The sequence below is a fragment of the Trachemys scripta genome, chromosome 2, assembly GCF_013100865.1.
Source record: "Trachemys scripta elegans isolate TJP31775 chromosome 2, CAS_Tse_1.0, whole genome shotgun sequence".
Classification (NCBI taxonomy): Eukaryota; Metazoa; Chordata; order Testudines; family Emydidae; genus Trachemys; species Trachemys scripta.
In genome coordinates, this window is record NC_048299.1 from 157312946 (window position 1) to 157336011 (window position 23066).

The 23066-nt window shown below is 44.5% G+C and overlaps 1 protein-coding gene across 2 annotated transcripts; it reads left to right on the forward strand.

Moving 5' to 3' along the window:
• The first annotated feature begins 655 nt into the window (after window positions 1–655).
• Window positions 656–17212, forward strand: AP3M2 (adaptor related protein complex 3 subunit mu 2). Of its 2 annotated transcripts, XM_034762047.1 has the most exons (10): window positions 702–828; window positions 1832–2180; window positions 7377–7548; window positions 8073–8210; window positions 8834–8919; window positions 9791–9924; window positions 10816–11023; window positions 12256–12400; window positions 12895–13011; window positions 17010–17212. In XM_034762047.1, exons 2-9 carry the CDS (start codon window positions 1908–1910, stop codon window positions 12993–12995), a joined length of 1257 nt encoding a protein of 418 aa, XP_034617938.1. In that variant the 5' UTR covers window positions 702–828; window positions 1832–1907; the 3' UTR covers window positions 12996–13011; window positions 17010–17212. The 2 variants fall into 2 exon arrangements, with proteins under 2 accessions (XP_034617939.1, XP_034617938.1); XM_034762048.1 differs by lacking the exon at window positions 17010–17212 and having other exon boundaries at window positions 656–828; window positions 12895–14640.
• The last annotated feature ends 5854 nt before the right edge of the window (window positions 17213–23066 follow it).

Below are 23066 nucleotides of genomic sequence, written 5' to 3' on the forward strand. Positions count from 1 at the left end.
CCGGACATGTCCGGGAAAAAGAGGACGTATGGTAACCCTATGATTGCCCCTATAAAATCGGGACATCTGGTCACCCTTGCTGAATGCCTGTTCATCTCTGACTGTGTGAGCTGTCCTTGCATGGCACTCCGGTCCAGAGACCTGATCAGGCTGTGGTGCCTGGTGCTATACCTATCCTTGGCTCAGTGCTGGGAAGAGCTGGCTTATGCCCCCCACAGCAAGGAGCGGGGGTACTCTGCTGACAGGTGCTGTCTAGCAGTGGGGGCAGAGCTCTACTTTCAGCAGGGAGGGCGCAGCCCAAGCCCATTGGTGCAGAAAGGCAAGGAAGGGCGAGTGAGCTCAGCTGGTGCCCGCAATATGCCCAGGACCGGTAGGGGGCGCAGTCTGGTTGGGATGGCGGAGGTCCGGGGAAATGCTCTCTTTGTGCAGCAGGGCCCGGAGCACGTGGTCGCTCGCTCTCGCACTGGCCCTCTGTCCGTCGGGCGGACTCCCGTCACGCTGAGCCGAGGGGGTGGGGCGTTGCTGGGGCCGTCCTAGTGTTTGCACCAATCATAGCGCACTACCTTGGGGATACGCCAATCAGAGGCCAGCGCACCAATGTCGTTCTTGTCGTAAGCAATTCGCCTTTTCGCAACCTATTCGTCGTAAATTGGGGCGCAAGTCACCCAATCAGAATCCTGGGGGCGTCACCGATCCAGGCGCGTCGGGGCCGGACCAGTCTTTGCCGCGACCATTCGCCGGGGCTCGGGGCGGCTGCTCTGCTGAGGGGGGCGCCGCCGAGGCGAGGGGAGCGTCCGGAACGTGGTGCGAGCCAGACAGACCTGGGAGGTGAGTGGCGCCCTGCGGCCTCCTGGTCCCCTAGCGCCCTCCCCCCGCGGAGTCCCGGAGGCTGAAGGGGGTTGGCTCCGTGACCCCTGTCAGAGCGGTAACGCCAGAGCCTCTCCCTGCGGGCACAGCCCCCCCCCCCCGTTGTCACAGCGGTGACGCCAGAGCCCCTCCCTGCGGGCACAGCCCCCCTCCATCCCCTGGCTGTCACAGCAGTAACGCCACAGACCCACCCTGCGGGCACAGCCCCCCTAGCCGTGTGGCCCCCACTCAGGGCCACCTGTAGCTTAGCTGCAGTGGGTGATGGTACCACATAAGGCAGGAGGGAGCTCCTGGAGGGTATTATGACTTTTAAAAAAAACACCACCATGGCCCCAGACAGCCACCCCCTGTGACTTGGTATTGGCCAAACAGGAGGAGGCTACACAGGGAATGCACAGGCTCGTACGGAATCTCTACATCCAGGACCACAACGTGTTTTACAGTGTCGGGGTGGTGTCATTATCGCTGTCTGAAAGCTGGGGAAATGGAGGTATAGAGGGAAAGTGACTTTCTCAGTATCACCCAACAAGTCAGTGGCACAATTAGGCCAGTTCTCTGGTATGAAGTTTTGTTGGTTAGGGGTGTGAAAAAAATACACAGGGCCAGCATAGCTATGCTGGCAAAACTCCAATATCCATGCCGATATGCCAATAGAACAGTGCTCTTGTCAGCATAGTTAACATCATTCAAGGAGGTGGTGCGGGCTATGCTGACAGAGAAATTCCTGGTAGCATATGTGGCATATACATTAGGGGGTTCTGCTAGTATAGTTATCCTGGCAAAACATTTGTAGTGTAGACAAGGCCTCAGGAGCAGAATCTAGGTCTCCTGACTTCTGTAGACACAAGACTATACTCCCTTCACACAGTCTAATTACAAAATTCAAGCGTGTGCATGTTGTTACTTTCTGTAAAATTAAATAGCGTCGAAGATCAACTCTTGAATGGGCCATTTTGTTTTCTAGGATCAAACTACTGCAGAACAGGGTCCTGTTGGGTAGGCAAAGTGTTTCCAGCACTTGTACTCCCTTGGGTTCAACCATGATTCACAGCCTCTTCCTGATTAACTCCTCAGGGGATATTTTTCTGGAGAAGCACTGGAAAAGTGTTGTCAGCCGCTCTGTTTGTGACTACTTTTTTGAAGCACAGGAGAGGGCTACAGAGGCAGAAAATGTACCTCCTGTGATCCCCACACCTCATCACTACCTCCTGAATGTTTATCGTCATAAGATTTTTTTTGTGGCAGTGATTCAGACAGAAGTGCCACCCCTCTTTGTCATTGAATTCTTACATCGGGTTGTGGACACGTTCCAGGTGAGAAAAGCAGGACATTATGTTTCTAATTTATCTATCACTTGTACATTCACTGTCTTATAATAGTAAAGATCGCCTTGCAGCAATACTATGTTGTTCATTAGGACTGCCACAGAGAGTTTTTTCGCAGCAATGCCCTTTCTCTGCATGGCATGCTTTGCTTGGCTGGTGTAGACCAACAAAAGTGGATTTATAAATTAGGTCTCTACCATTTATTTGTTTAATGTGCTCAACTACAATTCCTTGAATTCACATACACAATTTATTCACAATCATTTTTTTCAGCAAGAACTCAGAAAAAGGTAAAGCTCTTTCAGTGCAATTGCACCCCACTTCATGCTCTTGCCAAGTCAAAAGTCTGTAAAAAGAGATGGGTTTCACACAATGGCTGAAAAAATCAACAAGCTTTAGCTCTTTCAAATCCAAAGTCTGCCTCTGAGAACATCCTGTCACCTGACATGTAAAACTGGGGACTGTTAGCTCAAATACACTAGCTGATATTAACTTTGGAGATTCACAGCAGATCATGCATGGATGATGCTTCACTTAGTCAACACCCAGCCATTTAGTGCTTATACAGTAAATCCAAGTGAACAACTTGAATTGTACTTGCAAACAAATAGACATTTGAGATCATATAAAACAAATTTCCATTAATTTAACAAAATAACCCTAAGATGATGATAATTTACAACTTTGGGGTTTGCAGGATCTTCTGCAGGGTGGGAAAGGGTATTAGATAGTGCTGAGAGTTAACTCAATAGCCTTTCACCTTTGCAGATCTGGGACTTAAATCCTGCCTTGGATCATAAAGGAGCTGACTTTGTCAGTTTCTTTGTAACTGAATGAATATTTTTTTCTTTTTCACCAGGACATTCTATTTTATTGATTATAGTGGCAGTGAAGTAATGAGTGTGGAGGACTGAAACACACAAAAGTTCTGAAAGATTGTGATATTATGGTTATATTTAATTAAAAAAAAAAAAAAAAAAAAGCCAAAGGAAGAAAAAAAAAAAAAGGAACTCTGTTAAGTTACCAGTAATTTGCTTCCTCTTTTGTCTGTGTCCCATCATTGTCACTCTGCTCATGAGAAGACCAGGACTGGATCAGCAGCGAGGTGATTCCCAGTCAAGATGCAGCTGCACTAGAAAAACAGGACATCAGGATCAACTTATATTTGCAAGGGTTATGGCATTGTATGGGCTGTTACCTTACCGTATGTTTATCCCAAAGTGGAGTTGCTTCCTGTGGGATTTTTTTGAATCTAATTTTGTTCTAATTGGACTTTTCTCCCTCAGAAGGAATTTGGGCAACTAACTGTATTTCTTTCAGATAATGGAGTGTTATCTTTGGATTTGGTTTCTGAGTTTCCTGTAGTGAATTTAAAGTACAAATCTTGTTTCACAGAAAGATGAGTCACATTAGAGTTGCCCCAGAGCGTTGTTAATATTCAGAGTACAGTGGTAGTGGGATCCTCAGGCAATCTGGGGAAGGAAGGCAGACATCATGTTCTGCCTGCAAAGCTCTGAGTCCTGTGATCAGAATTTGAGGTGTCCCATGACCAGAGTTGCAGCAGAAGAGAGAAAATAGGAGCCTTTAGTAAAACTTCTTTATCATGTGTGCTTTGCTTCTGAGCACTATAGTCAGACACATGAATTCAGACGTGGGAGGTGTGAGTGGGGAATGGGATCAGAAATTAGGTAGATTCAGGGATCAGACTGGTAGGTGGAGCATGAAACTTGATGGTACTCTTCCAAGCCTTTTCCAGAGGAGATGTTGATAAATTGGAGAGGGCTTGGAGAAAAGCCACGAGAAAGACAAGATAAGAAAAGATGCCTTATAATTAGGGTGACCAGATATCCCGGTTTTATAGGGACAGTCCCGGTTTTTGGAACTTTTTCTTATATAGGTGCCTATTATCCCCCACCCCCTGTCCCGTTTTTTCACAGTTGCTATCTGGTCACCATACTTATAATAATGATAGACTCAGAGAGCTCAGTCTACTTAGGTTAAAAAAGAAAATGTTACGGATGACTTGATTACAGTTTTTAAGTATTTTCATGGGGAACAAATATTTGGTAATGGGCTCTTCAATCTATCGGAGAAAGGTACAACATAATCCAATGGCTGGAAATTGAAGCTAGACAAATTCAGACTGGAAATAAGGTGTATATTTTTAACAGTGTAATTCACCATTGGAACAATTTACCGAGGGTCGTGGTGGATTCTCCCTCACTGACAATTTTTAAATCAAGATTAGATGTTTATCTAAAAGATCTGCTCTGGGAATTATTTTTGGGAAGTTCTGTGGCCTATGTTGCACAGGAGGTCAGACTACATGATCGTGGCTGTCCCTTCTGCCCATGGAGTCTGAGTCTGGAGCTATTCACAATAGATTGTACAGGTTGTTCAGAATACGATTGCTCATGCTTATTGGGCTTGTGCTGGGCTCCCCCTCAGATGGAGAATGCACCCATGGGTTCTTCTAGGTTCTTCATGTTTGGCTTCCCATTCATGAGGCTCATGTGCCCCAGGAAGCTGCTTGAGCTTGGCTCTCTTCTGGGAGCTCTGCTAGATTCTTTGGACTTGGCTCCTTCTTGGTTGTGGGGGCTGGAGAGAAGTGGCAGTGTTGTTCAAGCTCACTCACAGCAGTGCCAAAATGAGCTGTCACTCAGTACATTATTCAGATGGTCATTCTATGATTCTCCCCCACCCCCCCCCCTTCTTCCTTACAGGCTTTGATGAGCAGTAAAATAGTTAATATTTCAAGTATCAAAGTTATCATTGGCTGTCTGAGTTAGTCAGATAAATGAGGCAGTTCACACCTCTCAAGGGTACCTCTACACAGCCTGCAGCAGCACCTTCCAGCCCAGGTTGACAGACTTCATAGAATATCAGGGTTGGAAGGGACCTCAGGAGGTCATCTAGTCCTACCCCCTGCTCAAAGCAGGACCTAATCCCCAACTAAATCATCCCAGCCAGGGCTTTGTCAAGCCTGACCTTAAAAACCTCTAAAGAAGGAGATTCCACCACCTCCCTAGGTAACCCATCACACTGGACTTGTACTGCCTACTAAAAATAGCTGTGCTGACAGCACTTTGAAATTGAGGCTGGGCTCTGAAGACCACTACCCTCCCTAAGCTTCAGAGCCTAACCTCCAGCCTGAGCTACAATGTCTACAACATCTATTTTTAGCACAGTAGTGCAAGCCCATGTCTGACAACCTGGGTTGGGAGGCTTGCTGCCACAGGTTGTGTAAGTATATTCTGAGCTGTTGTACTAGTTACCCAGGTTGCATTCTCAAGACTGTCTCAACAGCCATAGTAGCTAGACACTGACTTTGTTTTTTTTTAAGTGAAAACTTAGAATCTGGAGAATGAGAAACGAACAAGAAAGAGGTGCAGGTGCACTTCACTGCATACTGGCTATATCAGAGCCCTGGATAGACACCCACCCACATACCACCAGGGCAAATATATTGTTAGAATATTTTAACATTTTTTAGTACCTTTCATTACAAAGCATCCCAGAGTGCTTCACAAACTTCATAGATGATGATGCTCAGCGTTTGCATCATCCTTTTGTGTATAAAGCGTTGCCAGTGTATAGATAAAATAAATATGCATGAGCATGTATAATAGCTTAACCCCTACTGACCTGCAACCATCTCTTGGATGGCACGTGGTAGCTGCTTAACATTACACAGGTACTATGTGACAGTTGAGGATAGGAAAAAGAAGAATCATCTCTTCAGTTGATATTTGTGAGTGGGGTGGGGTAGAATTAGGTAGGCAGGATGATGTTACACACATCAGAATTTCGACAAAATAGCATAGTAACACTCTTGCTTTTATGAAAAATGCATTGGCTTTCTAATAAGCATGCATGGTCAGGAGTTTGGTTTTACTGAAAGATGACTTCTTAAGCCACACACAGCCCCTAGCATCAAGCTGTGGCATTGATTTAATGCTCAATCAAAGGGAACTGCTGAATCACCAACACTACTTCCTTCTTGGATATCTCCCATCCCAGTTGCTAAACTGGTAAGATTTGATGGGCTCACAGCCTGATTTGTTATGATCTGACCAGAAATTGTAATACAGTTAAATACATGGGGGGTGGGAAGTGAGAAACAGTGAAGGAAGCATAGCCAAGCTGTACCAACTGTCATTGAGAGTCCGAGTGACTGAAGCAGATGCTGGGCTGGGGATCTTCTATTATTCATGCTACAGGTTTCTCTTTTTACCCACTTCTCAAGATTGCATGCTGGGTTTCTGCCATTCAGAAGGAGAGAATTGCTTCTCAGGCTCTTCAACAGATTGTGGAATACCAGACATTTGCTCTCAGGACCTAGTGTTAGCAGACCATTCAAGTTATTTTGGGCTTTGTTGGCAGTATATAAGAATCGGAAAGGGCATTGGGGAGAAAAGACCGAGAGCAATGTGGGAGGGAGGCACTTTAGAAATGTCAGTTGGTGAATGCATTTCCCTGTAAAACAAGACCAGGTAGAAAGGAACAGCATCAAAATCAGCTTGCTGTAGTTTTCTAGCTCTCCCCTAGCCTTCCCCCATACAAGAGATAGATGTTGTATAAATAACTTACAACTTTCTTTAAAAACTGAAGTGAGTTCCACCAGTATAATAATACTCTGTGTTTTGCAATGTGAGTAACAAAACAAAGTGGAATAGCTGTGTGTCAAGAGGGGGTTGTTCCCCTCAAGCAGTGGGACTATAGAGTCCTGCAGATGAAGATTTGGATGTGTGAGAAAAGCAGCATAGCTAAGGCCTAGTCTGCACTAAAAAGTTAGGTCAACCTGGCTATGTCGCTCAAGTGTGTGAAAAATCCACATCCCTAGGTGATGTAGTTAATCCGACTTGACTCCCGGTATAGACAGTGCTAGGTCAACAAAATAATTCTTCCATCGACCTAGCTACCGCCTCTGGGAAAGATGAATTACCTACAGTGATGGGAGAACCCCTCCTGTTGGTGTAGGTAGTGTCTACACTGAAGAGTAAAGTGGCACAACTGCAGTGACGCAGCTGTGCTGCTGTAGCATTTCAAGTGTAGACAAGCTCTAATACTTGGCTCTAATTATCAGACCCATTGGTCTCTCACTTTTAGCAGCATTAAAATTCACAATTGTTCTTGTGAATATGCTTAGTGGGGAAGGTGGGTAATTGTGTCTGTTTCACACAGGATTATTTTGGTGTCTGCTCGGAAGTAGTAATCAAGGACAATGTGGTGGTGGTTTATGAGGTGCTGGAGGAGATGCTGGACAATGGATTCCCATTGGCTACTGAGTCCAATATCCTGAAGGAGCTGATAAAACCCCCCACCATATTGCGAACTGTTGTCAACACCATTACAGGTACAGGGGAGTGCGGAGTGGGAAAGGGGTTGAGTCATTGTGATGATCCTTCTGCTGAAGTGATTCCAAATGCTGGGGAGGGAGGAGGAGAAGTTGATATTCTGACCATATCCTCCTAACCTCCAGTGTAGCTGTTGCTGTAAGGGAGCCCATGTTAGCATATTGGCATTGGGGTAGTCCAGTTTCCAGCATTAGACATAGGATCTCCTTTATCTAAAAAGTCATCTGCCCACAATGGATTGTCCTGCACTCTAGTCAGATCCATGAAATGACTTTATGGCCAGGGTTGGTTTCCTAAGTGGACTGTTCCTCCTCCTCTCATATGAGGGGTTAGTGGGAGGGGTGGCAGGAGAGGTAATGCTTGGTGAATTCATACTATGAGTCATTGGAGAGTGACTGTGCTCTTATTTAATGAGATTGAGGACTTCAGGAACAAATCAATATTCTATATGGGTGAGGTCAGGGGCTTCTTCTGGGGCTTTGGTAGCTGCTTGTGTTCATCCTGATCTCTTTAACCCTTCCAGGAAGCACCAATGTAGGTGACCAGCTCCCTACTGGACAACTATCAGTGGTGCCATGGCGACGTACCGGTGTGAAATACACCAATAATGAAGCATATTTTGATGTAATTGAGGAGATAGATGCAATCATTGACAAATCAGGTATGAGCGTTCCTTCCAGTTAAGGCTGAGATATCTTGCTCTGGGAGTGCCTAGAGGGAGAGGATGTGTATTTTTCTTAGAGGGAGGAGTGTTGGAAGCTCTTGGAAACTGTTCTCATTCTGACCTCTTGACAGCTTAGATGTGCTGTTTAGTCTTAAGTTTCTGTAAAGTGTCAGTAGATTCAAGCTGTAAGGCCTGAATAGAGTTTGTCTTGGGCACTGAGTAGTCTTGTCATCTTCCTCTGCTCCTTTATGAAACCTTTATTACCAACTCTACATCTGAAAATAGAAGGTGAGAGGAAACCTTTGTTCTTGAAATTACTTCCTTAATCTTAGTGCATCTTCCCATAGGTTCACTGGAGGTGAAGGCTGTCACTGTCAGCTGTAAAGTAGGTGAGAGCCCATATTAGCAGTTCTCATTACTCTGGTATCGTCTCTAGATGACATTAGGAATAGGTAGGCTAGTGTACTGAGCAAGCTAGAGGCTCCAGAATTTTATGGAGGGTTTGGTTTTAACTCTGGTTGTTCGCTCTGTGTTGCAGTCTTCCCCACTTGTCCAGGATGAATTTCAATCAGGTCCACAGTTGCCTTCCATAACCTGTTTTGTTTTACTTCCTATTATAGGTTCCACAATTACAGCTGAAATCCAAGGGGTGATTGATGCTTGTGTTAAATTGACTGGAATGCCAGACCTCACCCTCTCTTTCATGGTAAAGTTCAAGAAAAGGGGTGATAGGTCCTCTTGATACTGTACAGAGGAAGTGCAGGATTCTTTAATCAAATAGCCTTCACTGGGCTCCTAGGTGCCTCTAGCTATGACAGATTCCAGGAATACCAAGTAGAGAAGGGAAGAAGGAATGCATACGATGAAAAATCTCTAGAAACATCTACAATTTTGAGTGGGGGAGGGAGTGTTGTTTGTTAGAAGTCGCCTACAGCAGTGTGTAGGCTCACTTAAGCGCCAAGATATAGCACTGCCTAAGGCAGCTTTCTCCTGGGGCTCATCTGTAATGAGTTCACATCAGGGTAGTTATTTGACATGACTAAGTAGATAGACTTCTTATACGCTAGGATAGAATTACCACCACCATAGGTACACCTGTTACACAAATATTAAACAGCTTAACACTGCTACAGAACAGAATGGGAGACATTTGCCAACTGTCATGTGGTAAATAAGCACCCTGATTTTCACAATAAGCCAAAAATCAAGGTAATCCCATTTCAAAACAAGGCCAAACCAAGCCAATCCCTAAGAACCGCACCACTCTGTGTGACTAGATCCTCCCGGTGTGCAGTCTGGGACTATGGTGGGCCTGCTGTGCACCCCTGACTCTCTCCCCCTGCTTGCTGGGAACCGATTTAAAAAAAAAAAAAAAGAGCTACAAGCAACTCACAAGTCAGTTAAGCCAAAAGCAAGTCCAGTTTCTGCGGTTTTTTTTCACGGGTTTGGCATGTCTGATGGGAGAATGTACTGTATGCCATGTGGCAGATGTTTGAGGTGGGACACGGGAAAGGAACAAGAGGAAAGAGCATAGACAGATTCCTTTTCATAAATTTTGTTGGTTTCTTGGACTTCAGAACCCCCGGTTACTGGATGATGTCAGCTTCCATCCATGTGTCCGTTTCAAGCGCTGGGAATCAGAGCGGATCCTCTCTTTCATCCCACCAGATGGAAATTTCCGATTGCTCTCCTATCATGTCAGCGCTCAGAAGTAAGTAGGGAATTTAGAACTGAAGGTTTTCAAAATCTGGACTTTCATCCCTTCCTGCCCATTGCTAAATAGGGTCTCTAGAGAAGGATCACTTGCTTCCTTTGCTGAGTTGAGGAGCTGGGAAAACTAGTGCTATTTTTTAATTTAAACTCTTTGAGGCAATAATCTTGCAGTTTCAGTTCTGCAAGCCAACTCTGTCCACGTTCCAGTGGCAGGTGTGTAATCTACGGTTGGGACAAAGTAGGCAGTAGTGTCTGTCGTCTATTTTAATTCATTACACTAATGAGGCTCCTTAAAATAAAGTAAAATAATAGCATAATCCAATGATGTTGGTGTCTGTTTTAATGGAACTGGTAGTTTTTATTCCAGCAGTTTGGGTTTCACCATGAAAAGATGCACGTCTTGGCTCTAGACGCTGAAGCCATTTATTAGACTTGGTTGAGCAAAGTGCATCTTGAAACGTGCACTATATAGAAAAGAGCAGAAAGGATGATGTCAGGCTGCAAACACACTTACATAGTCCAAGGCAGTGCTGCTGCCTTTGCTTAGAGCAACTTGCCAACATGGTCCCATTTTGCAAGAAAAAACAGCATCCTTCACCCCCGAAGCATGTTCCAAACAATAATTAATCTTTGACACACCAGCAATGTGAGGAAGTGGGAAACTGAGGTACAGAAAGATTGTGACTTACCAAAGGATATGGTTAACAGAGCTGAGATGGCATCCTGACTTCCTGGTCTGGGCTTTAGCTATGATACAACACTCATTTTCTTCCTCCTTATGCAGAAGGAATGTCTTGTAGTGTTGGCTATGCAGGGCCTGCGTGATGATTGTGGAATAGAAAGTTGTGAGGGATAGGTTACAATAGCAGTGACTTGTCCTTTGTTTCAGCTTGGTGGCAATTCCTGTCTATGTTAAACACAACATCAGTTTCCGTGACAGCAGCTCATTGGGACGCTTTGAGATCACTGTGGGACCCAAGCAGACTATGGGAAAGACTGTAGAGGGGGTGATGGTCACCAGCCAGATGCCAAAAGGGGTCTTGAACATGAGCCTCACTCCCTCACAGGGAATGCACACCTTTGATCCAGTTACAAAGGTGAGAGAAAAGGATGCAGTGGGATTTTCTTGTAGCCTGATGTACATGGGCCACTCTCTTGGTAAGAACATAAGACCAAAAGTCCATCTAGCCCAATATCCTGTCTTCTGACAGTGGCCAAACTGCATACACTGCTTTATCTGGGTTTTGGCCTAAGATCTGGAGGAGAGCTCCTTGTCTCAAGAAATGTCTCCGCTTGTTTGGCCCTGAGCATCACTCCCAGCAGAGCCTTCCCTACCTGGAGAGAGCCCCCTGCCCTGTACTGAGAGGAATTCTTATATAGTGGGCCAAAACCAGTCACTTCTGCCCATTGTGATGCAGACTGATCAGCTCAGGTCCCTGAGCAAAAGCCAACTCCCTCTGAATTGGGATGGGCAATACCATGGAAGTGGAGATGGGGATTATCTCCTGCAGTAAAACACCTGATTTTTGGTCACTCACTCTTGGGTGGAATGGGAACAGAGTTACAAGGATTGTAATGCTCAACAAGAAGGATTTTAATTTCCTTGCCATAAGGTCTTATTAAAGGAGATATACTTATTTTTATTAGTTTGTTTATTTTGGGTCCGTTTGCCCAAATTCCTTTACAGGGAACATTTGATGCCCCAACTGGGTGAAAGTGAGGTGGAGTCTCACTGGCAGTGCCAATCCTGGCCACTGGGAGGCACACTCCTTTAATCAGACCCACAGTTTCACCATGCAGCATTAAATCCTCTTCATGGCTTGAATGCAAAGAACCAAATACTGGGATGAGCTGAAAGCATCATTATTCAAAACCATCAATGGGATGGTCCTTTACAGCAGTGGCTCTCAACCAGTAGTACGTGTACCCCGGGGGTAAGCAGAGGTCTTATAGGGGGTACATCAGTTCATCTACAGGCTACATAAAAAGCACTAGCAAAGTCAGTACAAACTAGAATTTCATAGAGACAATGACTTGTTCATATTGCTCTATATACCATACACTGAAATGTAAGTACAATATTTATATTCCAAGTGATTTATAATTGTATGGTAAAAATGAGAAAGAAAGCAATTTTTCAGTAATACTTTTGTATTTTTATGTCTGATTTTGTGAGCAAGTAGTTTTTAAGTGAGATGAAACTTGGGGGTACGCAAAACAAGTCAGACTCCCAAAATGGGTACAGTAGTCTGGAACGGTTGAGCCACTGCGTTACAGGGCATCATCATTACATCCATCTATCTCAATACCTTCTTTCTGTCCTTTGAAGTTGCTCTCATGGGATGTAGGGAAAATAAACCCCCAGAAGCTGCCGAGTCTGAAGGGGACTATGAGCCTTCAAGCTGGCACATCCAAACCTGATGAGAATCCCACCATCAACCTTCAGTTTAAAATTCAGCAGCTGGCTATCTCTGGTAAGTGGCTGTCAGCCTGGAGCCTGCACAGTCCTATTCTACTTCATGCACTGGGTGAACGTATGTCTGACATACAGAATGTGCTTCTGGATGCATATGGCATGTGAGTGTCATAACTGGGTTTTTGATCTGAAATAGTCTCTGTAGTTGGAGTACACACTGGTGTATGCTTGGGGGATTGTTCATACAGTCTCTCCTGACTGCTGTGTGGAACAGCCTGTCTGTGCCCCCCTTAATTCCTCTCCCTCTCTAGAGCTCTGTAAAGCATTTTAGGGAAGTGTACAGCGTGTGTGAACAATGTTGTTAACAAAGTTGAGGCAGGTGGTGACCAGCAGCCTATGTCCCTTTGCCTTCCTTCTGTTTTCCAGTATTGCCTGCATGTTGTTTCTAGCTTTTGTGCTCTCTCAAGGCCTTTCCCCATCATCTGTGGCAGTATTGCAGCTCTCCTCCAATCCCCAAAGTTTCACTGTCTTTTCAACTTTTTTTTTTTTTAGGGCTGAAGGTGAATCGCCTGGACATGTATGGGGAGAAGTACAAACCGTTCAAGGGCATTAAATACATGACCAAGGCTGGCAAGTTCCAAGTCCGAACTTAGAGAGCCCAAGAGTGAGGCAAGAACCACAAGCACTTTCTTATTTCCTATGTACCCAGTTGTTGGATCCAGCCTCTGCCCGCTATCAACCCCTTGGGGTTGCTCCCTTGCCTTTTTCTAGTTCCTCCAAGGATGCCAGTACCTAGCGGATTGGGAATGGCATATACAGGGAAGAGCAGGACTGACTTGAAACCATCTCAACTTTAGCTGAGTCTTAAGTTCTCAGGTGGGGTCAAAAGAAAATAGGAGAAATGTTCCAGTCCCTCGGGGCTGCAGGTTCAGATATGTCAACTAGTTCTTACCATCCTCAACCTGCTTGGCAAAGGACACTCTGGAGGCCTACTCCCCTTGTGAGCCCCCTACCAGGCATTGCTAGGTTGGCTAGCATTTCTATGCAGATCAAACAAGGTTCAGTTAAAGAAGCTGGACTCAAAGTTTAATGGTTTAGAATTTGCTCCTCTCCCTAACTGGCAATTCCTGTTAGAACTGGAAGGAGAGATAGGATTAGTCATGTGAGAAGGGGTCAGTTGGAGAGGCAAAGGGAGATGGAGGCATTTCCTTTCCAGAAGTGGGAAGAAGGGAGCAGGAGCCTGTTCAGAAGGTGCACAAGGGGAGTAGGGAGGAAGTTGGAAGAGTGAATCTGGTTCTCTCTTGTTACACAGAGCTCTCTTGATCATTACATGTCTTGAGCCTCTGAGAATAGACTGGAAATTCCCTACTAAACCTAGCCTTATTCCCTGCCAAGAGCTGACTGGAGCAGGGATTACCTTGTGATGTCTGAAGGATGGGGCTATCTGAACATGCTTATTGTCATGAGACCCTGCTTCTCTTCTCTATTCAGTATTTGGGGGCGGGAAGGTTTCTCTTGGTTCCCTTGTTGGGAGTGGGGGAACAGTTGTGTATATAATTATTTAAGCATCTGTATGAAGTGATGTCTGATGGCAACCCTAACTGCTGCTGAATGAAGAGGATAGACTCTGTCCTGGCAAAGTGTGGGGTGAGAGCGATGCCTCTCTCCCTATCTGTAACAATGGCTGTGGTGGTTCTGCTGCTCACTGACGTGTTTGTTTAAGGTCCTGTGTCCTGGTATCTGTATGATGTTCTTGGCTGTATTACCTGATTCCACTCCCTGCCTTGTTCTGCTGCTGTGCCGGTAGACTCTAGCCTCTGTTGTCATTCCTCTGGGGCCATCTGTCCTACGAGAGACTGTCACATTTGTTCCCATTCCAGCCTGTGCTGCACAGAGTAAAGTATACATGGACAGTGTGCATATAACTCCAGGTTGCCCATCATGTGCTCTTTGGCCACTGAAAGCCATATGTGCTCTTCTGGAGCAACAGAACTTACCTGTGGACTACTGTGCATATGACTACATAACCCGGAAAGCTTCCTTGGCTGTGCAGTCGAGCGCACACAACCTGTGTGTGTGTGTGACCAAGAGGAGTGACACCCACTGTGGGATAACCTACATTCTGCTCTGATCTGTGTGTGATGGATGTTTGTAATGGGTGAGTGGTACCTCATTTTTGAATTACAGATTCCTGTACAACTAATATGAATGCTACTGCAGGGTGGCCTAGGATCTGAGCATGCTGAGTGCAAATGTAACAGTGCTACCAGGGTATTAATAAAGGTCAATTTTACCTGTTGTCTGTGTTCAGTGTTTTGTCAGGGGTTCAAAAGGGATGTAGAAGGTGTGCATGGTTGAAGCTAGATCATGCTAACTGGGTCTTGGACGATGGGGACCCCAGTGAGCTGATCACTGTATCAATATCTGAATTTTTCCCAAGTCAGCTAGCTAGCATGCTGAAATTAATTGGTTTATTGGGATTACTATTTCTGATGGCACCGAAAGATGTGCTATGCGCCTCCCAAAACAGAAGACATGGTAGGTACCTCATTATAAAAGACAGGATGTGGCTGATAGCTTATTCTCTGTGAGGCTCTGAGACCCTAGATCTTATTCACCTTCCTTGGTCTAACATATCTTGAATTTGGTGACCTCTCTACAAAAACCCTATCAAATGGGTCTCTTGCAGCCTACCTGGACAGTCCAGGTATGCTGCAAAAGATACCTGTTCAATATGTTTTTTTGGAGAGGGCTGAGTGTGCTTCCCAAAATGATGAAGGAATAGGAAGGAGTTCTGTAGGTTTCTTGTCTGGCTATGTTCCTGTTGAAATAATTACTTTAATGCGGTTGGGATTTCATTGTATTGTATGGTTAAATGGTTTGTTAGGATGCCTAGAGCCTTGGATAGGCATTTTTGTTGTTTATAATCTAAATAAATAAATACCTCCATGAAGAGATTACAAGATAATGTAGAATGTAGGGCCAAACAAGGCACCAAGTAGAGGGGAGGGAAACATTTAATGAGTTTACTGTGATGGCTAGGACGTGACTTAGTGGAGGAAAGGAAGGTGGGATTTTAGGCGGCCTTGGGGTGTATTTTAATTAGAATAAATGTCTAGCTGGCAAACTTTTGGTAGGCAATGGGCTGGAAGTTCTTGAGGAGTTTGAATGAGATGTGGGTCTTGGCTTTGTAGACCTGTTAGTGAAGGGTGAGCTGTGCATCAGAGGCAATAGCAGAGTGGTAAGAAAGTTGAAAGGAGAAGCAGAACAAATGACATTGAGGCTGGCATCAGTAATGAGGCATGGGAATAATGCAATGAGAAATAAGGTCTGTTAAGTGCTTGAGGGCACACTAATGGAAAATCTTGAAGGTGAGATAAATTAAGTTGAATATGATGTGGTCAGTGACAGGTCAGGGAAATGCTATTGCCAATGGTAGGTTGTCTTTTAATAAACTAAAGATGGCACCATGGGCTTCCAAGGAGACCGGAGAGGAAGTACCCAAGATAAGAGAAGGGCCAGAATAAGAGTGCTACATATAGAAGTTGAGTCTTGGAGCTGTTGTGGAGGAATACGTGGTAGTATTTGGACACAATCTGGTTGAGGGAGAGGAAGGTGTCAAGGTTCCCACTCTCTCCTCAGGCTAGAGGCCTTAGTGACAAACAGTGGAGGAGGCAGGGATTTTGGGAAGAAAGATGGGGAGTTCACTGTCTTGTCCTTATTAAACTGACCACAAGCCATCCAAGAGATGTATGTAACAGGTTGTTATGCTGGATTGAAGGGAAGGATTCGTTAATTCCAAGGTCAGAAGAGACCATTGTGATAATCTAGTGTGATCACCTGTGTAATAAGCGATAGAAACTCCCAAAAAAATTCCTAAAGCAGATCTTTGGTTAAAAAAGTTGCCAGTGATGGAGAATCCACCATGACCCTTGATTAATTGTTCTAATGGTTAATTACCATCCCTGTTAAAAATGTGTGCCTTATTTCTAGTCTGAATTTGTCTACAATCCAGTCATGGGATTATGTTTATGCCTTTTTCTGCTAGATTGAAGAGCCCATTATCAAATGTTTGTTCCTTATGTAGGTACTTATAAACTGTGATCAAGTTGCCCCTTAACCTTCTCTGTGTTGAGCTAAATAGTTTCAGCTTCTTGATTCTGTCACATAAGGCGTGTTTTCTTATCCTTTAATTATTTTCGTGGGTCTTCTCTGAACCCTCTCCAATTTTATCAACATCCTTCAACTATGGACACACGAATTTGACAGCTGTAGTCACACCAAACACAGTACCAAATACAGAAGTAAAATAGCCTCTCTGCTCCTGGAGATTCCCCTGTGTATTTATCCAAGGATCATACTAACTCTTTTAACCACAGTCGCCGTGGGAGCTTACGTTCGTTCAGCTGATTATCCACCACAACCTCCAAATCAATATTTCCCAGGCTAGAGTCCCCCAGCTTGTAAGTATGGCCTACATTCTTTGTTCCTAGATATATACATTTACATTTAGCTGTATTAAAACACACATTGCTTGCTTGCTCCCAGCTTACCAAATGATCCAGATTGCTCTGTCAGAATGACCTCTCCCCTTCGTTATTTACCATGCCCCCAATTTCTGTGTCCTCTGCAAACTTTATCAGTGAGATGATTTTGTTTTCTTCCAGGTCATTGATAAAAATGTTAAATACCATAGGCCCAAGAGTCAATCCCTTTGGAATCCCACTGGAAGCACACCTGCTTGATGATGATTCCCCATTTACAATTTGAGACTTATCAACCAGCTTTTAATCTATTTAATGTGTGCCATGTTAATTCTGTATCATTCTGTTTTTGATAAAATGTCATGCAATACAAGTCAACACCTTACAGAAATAAAAATATATTACATCAACAGAATTGCCTGTATCAACCAAATTTGTAATCTCATCAAAAAAGATATCAAGTTAGTTTGACAAGATCTATTTTCCATAAACCGGTGTTGGTTGGCATTAATTATATATTGCCCTCTTTTACTTCTGTATTAATCGAGTCTCATATCAGCCGCTCCATTATCTTTCCAGGCCAGGAGTGAATGTGAGTTGTCAGCATAGAGATGGTTGCCAAAGCTGGCTGCCTTAGTGAAACTTACAGCGTTGCCTCTGCCCCTCGGCTGTCTCAGGATAATCCTCCAGTGAGTAACTTGTGAAACATAGGTTTCAGAGTAGCAGCCGTGTTAGTCTGTATCCACAAAAAGAACAGGAGTACTTGTGGCACATTAGAGATTAATAAATTTGTTGGTCTCTAAGGTGCCACAAGTACTCCTGTTCTTTGTGAAACGCATATGATGCCAAACCCTTTATCTGAGGCTTCCACCTGCTTTCTGTGATTTACATCTCTGTGGGGTTCCGTTGTATTTCTTTCCTGTGCCAAGTAGGTGGTGTCCTAACTCAAATAATGAACTTTTTTTACTGAATAGAACAGTGGTCCCCAACTTTTTTCGTCTGGCAGGTGCCAGACGACGAGCTACCGTGGCCGGTGGACAAGCATCCACTGAAATGCCACCGACAAGCAGCATCGTCAATAGGCGTTGCTGCCGCAATGCCGCCGATTTTTGGCAACATTTTAGCGGCAACGCCTCTGGATGCTGCTGCTTGTCAGCGGCATTTCGGCGGATGCTTGTCCGCTGGCCAGTACGCAGGTGCAGATAGATGCCCCAGCAGGCGCCAGGTTGGGGACCCCTGGAATAGAACATGGGACCAAAGTTACTGTCCTATACACACTGTTCATGTCTTGCACTGGAATGGTGTATTATGTTTTTGCATCTGGTGGAGGCTGATGGACTTGCACATGCCAAGAGGACTGAGGCCCAGCAGGTTTGGAGATGATTTTAGGGAAGATGGAAATGGACCTGTCTCCTCTTCTCTAAGTGTAATATTTATAAAAGGCAGCTAGATAACTGTGGAGAAAGCTAGAACTTGTTCATAAATATCCTGTGCATTGCAGAGGGGACTGTAGGGGTACTTATACTGTGGGAATGGGGCTAACTTACGTTGAGGTTAGTTTGAGGGGTTTACTCTGGATGACTTTCTCTACAGGAGCCTGTTTACAAGCAGGTGGCTGGAAAGACAGGGTTGCTTTCTACAGGAAATTCACTTCACCCAAGGCCAGAGTGGGAGGGATGGGCCTCTCTGAACACTCTAATCTCAGTATGCCAACTGTTCCATAGCCTCTGTCTTTGGTGGAAGAGCATGGTGGTGGATCACCAGAGTTTTTTCAAAGCTGTGATATATCACTAACCAACAGAAATGTTTTCTAATGTACACACCTTGACCAAATAAGGAAAGCTGGCCTTGTGGGTAAGGCAGTCCTGGGGGAGCTGAGATCAGTCCCCAACTCTGCCACAGACTCCCTATCTGGCCTTGAGCAAATCACTTAATATCTTTGTCTCAGTTTATACTTCTGTAAAACAGGAATAATACTTACTTTCTCCTATCCTTGTCTCTCATCTATTTGGATCATAAACTTTTCTGGCAGGGACTGTCTCTATGTGAATGTACTGCACTTAGCACAATGAGACCCTGATCTTGGTTGGGGCATCTATGCATTGCTATAATGCAAATAAATAATGGTGTAAGTTTTATTGGCTGTCTTGGTATATGGTACCAGGGTTTAGCCTATGCTGTTTCCTGTCAAGGGATGTTCCCATCTGGATATAATTAATTAATAAATTATCTCAACCTCTTCAACATTTAAATGGTAGGTTGTGCTATAAATCAAAGGTCTGGTGCAGAGGAAGCCTGTGCTCCATCACATCAGATGACAATTGAAGGAAATGTTAATTTAAAAGATACTTTCTGACCAATAAAACAGGCTTCTTACAAGCTACTGCTGTTGTGGCTCAAGACTCAGCTTTGATGTCTGGGAAGGAATGTTTGTCTTCCTTACTGTTAGCAGATTTTGTAACAGAGATCTATAAACTTGCACCCCCGCATCCAAGGAAAGAAAACTTCAGTCCAGAGCCCTGCTAATCCTCTTGGGAACAGAATGCTTCTCTTTTTTTTGGTAGTAAGTCTGTTAAAGTATCTCTCTTTGATAAACACTGCTGTTTCGTTTCAATTAAATCTCTAAAATCTTCCATATTTTCACCACTGCAGGCTGAGAATCTTGCTAAAAATGCACTGAAACCTGACCAGGACATTGCAAACAACCCTGGTGCTCGAACCTGCTGTGCTGCTGAGTCAGCAACCTCTGCACTGAGGCATTGTCTCTACAGTCTGTGGTTTTCGTTACCCAGTCTGAGAGAGGCTGCTGTCTTTTCACTTTTCATCTTCAAACTAGGAGGCCAAACGGCTCTGGTTAATTAAATTTAAAATGATTCCCGTTTGAACATGCCCTGGCAGCCCCAGTGGGATGCAGCCAAATTCCTCCCTTTGTTTGCCCTGAAACTATTATTTTTCAAATAGTAATACTGTATTACTTGATTATCCAGAATAAGCCTCTCTGTGAGGAGAGGAAAATTGTGTGTATCTTAGGAATTTGGATGCATAAGGATCTAAAATCAAAATCTCTGACTCGGGCACATATGTTCAACACAGACTTAATGGCTGCTGGGGGCTATTATACCTTCTCAGTAGTAACTCTTATAAACTGTGCCAGCAAATTTCATTGAGAACTCCTTTGACCCAGGGAAAAGTCAAACAACCCTGTTTCTGGAGAAGGAGCTGCCCTTAACAGTTCTGGCAGTAAGCACAGGTACAACAAAGGCTACTCACAAATATTGCATCTATATAAATCCATGGTACGCCCAGACCTTGAATACTGTGTGCAGATGTGGCCGCCCCATCTCAAAAAAGATATATTGGAATTGGAAAAGGTTCAGAAAAGGGCAACAAAAATTATTAGGGATATAGAACGGCTTCTGTATGAGGAGAGATTAAAAAGACTGGGACTTTTCAGCTTGGAAAATAGGTGACTAAGGGAGGATATGATAGAAGTCTATAAAATCATGAGCAGTATAGAGAAAGTAAATAAGGAAGTGTTATTTACTCCTCATAATACAAGAATGAGGGGCCACCACATTAAATTAATAGGTAGCAGGTTTAAAACAAACACAAAGTATTTTTTCACGCAATGCACTGTCAACCTCTGGAACTCCTTGCCAGAGGGTGTTGTGAAGGTCAGTACTATAAAGGGGTTCAAAAGGGAGCTAGATAAATTCATGGAAGATAGGTCCATCAATGGCTATTAGCCAGGATGGGCAGGAATGGCGGCCCTAGCCTCTGTTTGCCAGTAGCTGAGATTGGGTGACAGGGCATGGATCACTTGATGATAACCTGTCCATTCCCTTTGGGGCACCTGCCATTGGCCACTGTCAGAGGATAGGATATTGGGCTTAATGGACCTTTGGTCTGACCCAGTATGGCCATTCTTATGTTTACTCTGTGCTGAATCCTATCTCTTCATTCTATGCATCCTGCAGTCAGTGGGACTGGGAGCCCATCCTGGTGAAACATGACTAGAAACACCCAGACTACTCCAGAGGGCTTGCCACACCAGTGAGTACTGAGTAGCAGGACACAATACTGGTGAGAGGCAAATGCCATATGTCTATATAGTTCTTGACAGTGATAAGAAAAGTCTGTGCCCTGAGGGCTTATGAGCCAAGAGCTTGACCCTGTCAGCGTTGCTTGTGCTGAGTGGCGTTTTACTCTGAGAGCAATCCCATTGATTTCTGTGGGATTGCTTGAGGAGTGTGATACTAACCAATGTGAGTAAGGGTGGCAGAACTGAGTGGTACGATAAGAAAAGCTGTAGACAAATTATGTATGTGCAGGAGGTAAGTGTGACATATAATCCATTGTGAATGGTTTAGATTACAGGTTTCTGTGTTGCAATGGCTTAAATGTCAGAGTGACATTTAGGAGTGAAAGGGGAGGGGTAAAAATTTGAATTTTTAGAAGGGTCTTCAGTCACCATCCTGAGTATATAGGGCAGGGAGGCTATTCCAGGCATCAAGGGTAACATACAAAAGGCTTAAATTTTTTTCTGCTGACAACTCCATCATTACCTATTTGACCTTTTTCTTGTCTAAGTGTTCAGCTGTCTGTCAGAAGGAAAGCAAATGGAAGAGTAGCTGGTGTATTATCAAGAATAGAATCATAGAAATGCAGTAGTGGAATGAATCTTGATAGGTCATCTAGTCCAGTCCCCTGCACTGAGGCAGGGTTAAGTATTATCTCGGCCATCCCTGACAGGTGTTTGTCTAACCTGTTCTTAAAAACCTCCAGTGATGGAGATTATACAACCTCTTTAGGTAATTTCTTCCAGTGCTTAATTATCCTACAGTCAAAGTTTTTCCTAATGTCTAACCTAAATCTCCCATGCTGCAACTTAAACCCATTAGTGTATGCCTTGTCCTGTGTTTATTCATACATTTTGGACTTCAGCACTGTTATGAAGCAGTTGAGCTGAGCAACCCATGTAATTTGCTTTGCCGCTCATACCAGAGCCAATCTCAAACAGTTCAAGTAACCAAAGTAAACTGGGCCAGGAAAGAGCTTATATTCATTGCATTGTTAGCTCATAGTATAACTTGCATTTGTCCCTAATGCCCTAAGCTCTAGCTCAAACTAAATGGTACTCAAGCTAGCTGGCCCATCTGGTGGGATAGGATGAAGCTTGAGTGCTGCTGGAGCTAGTAATGAAGTACAGATGCAGTAGCAACTCATCAGTTTTGCTAATCAAACCCCTGAGTGTACTAACTTCTTAAACCTCCAATGAAGGGGATTCCACAACCTCTTTGGTAACCTGTTCTAGTGCTTAACTATCCTCATAGTAAGAAGAGGAGTACTTGTGGCACCTTAGAGCCTAACAAATTTATTAGAGCATAAGCTTTCGTGGACTACAGCCCACTTCTTCGGATGCATATAGAGTGGAATAAATATTGAGGATATATATATATATATACACACACACACACACAGAGCATAAACAGGTGGGAGTTGTCTTAATTGGCCTCTCAGAGTTGGTAAGGCCTGGTCTACACTACGAGTTTAGGTCGACTTTAGCAGCGTTAAACCGAATTAAGCCTGGACATGTCCACACAACGAAGCCCTTTCTTTCGACTTAAAGGGCCCTTTAAACCGGTTTCTTTACACCACCTCGGATGAGGGGATTAGCGATAAAACCGGCCTTTGCGGGTCGGAATTGGGGTAGTGTGGATGGAAATCGACGTTATTGGCCTCCGGGAGCTATCCCACAGTGCTTCATTGTGACCGCTCTGGACAGCACTCTCAACTCAGATGCACTGACCAGGTAGACAGGAAAAGACCCGCGAATGTTTGAATTTCATTTCCTGTTTGCCCAGCGTGGAGAGCACAGGTGACCACGCAGAGCTCATCAGCACAGGTAACCGTGATGGAGTCCCAGGATCGCAAAAGAGCTCCAGCATGGACCAAACGGGAGGTACGGGATCTGCTCGCCATATGGGGAGATGAAGCAGTGATAGCTGAACTCCGTAGCAGTAAAAGAAATGGAAAAGTATTAGAAAAGATCTCCAAGGCCATGAAGGACCGAGGCCATAACAGGGACACACAGCAGTGCCGCGTGAAAATTAAAGAGCTACGGCAAGCTTACCACAAAGCCAGAGAAGCAAACGGAAGGTCCGGGGCAGAGCCGCAAACTTGCCGCTACTACGCGGAGCTGCATGCGATCCTAGGGGGTGCAGCCACCACTACCCCAAC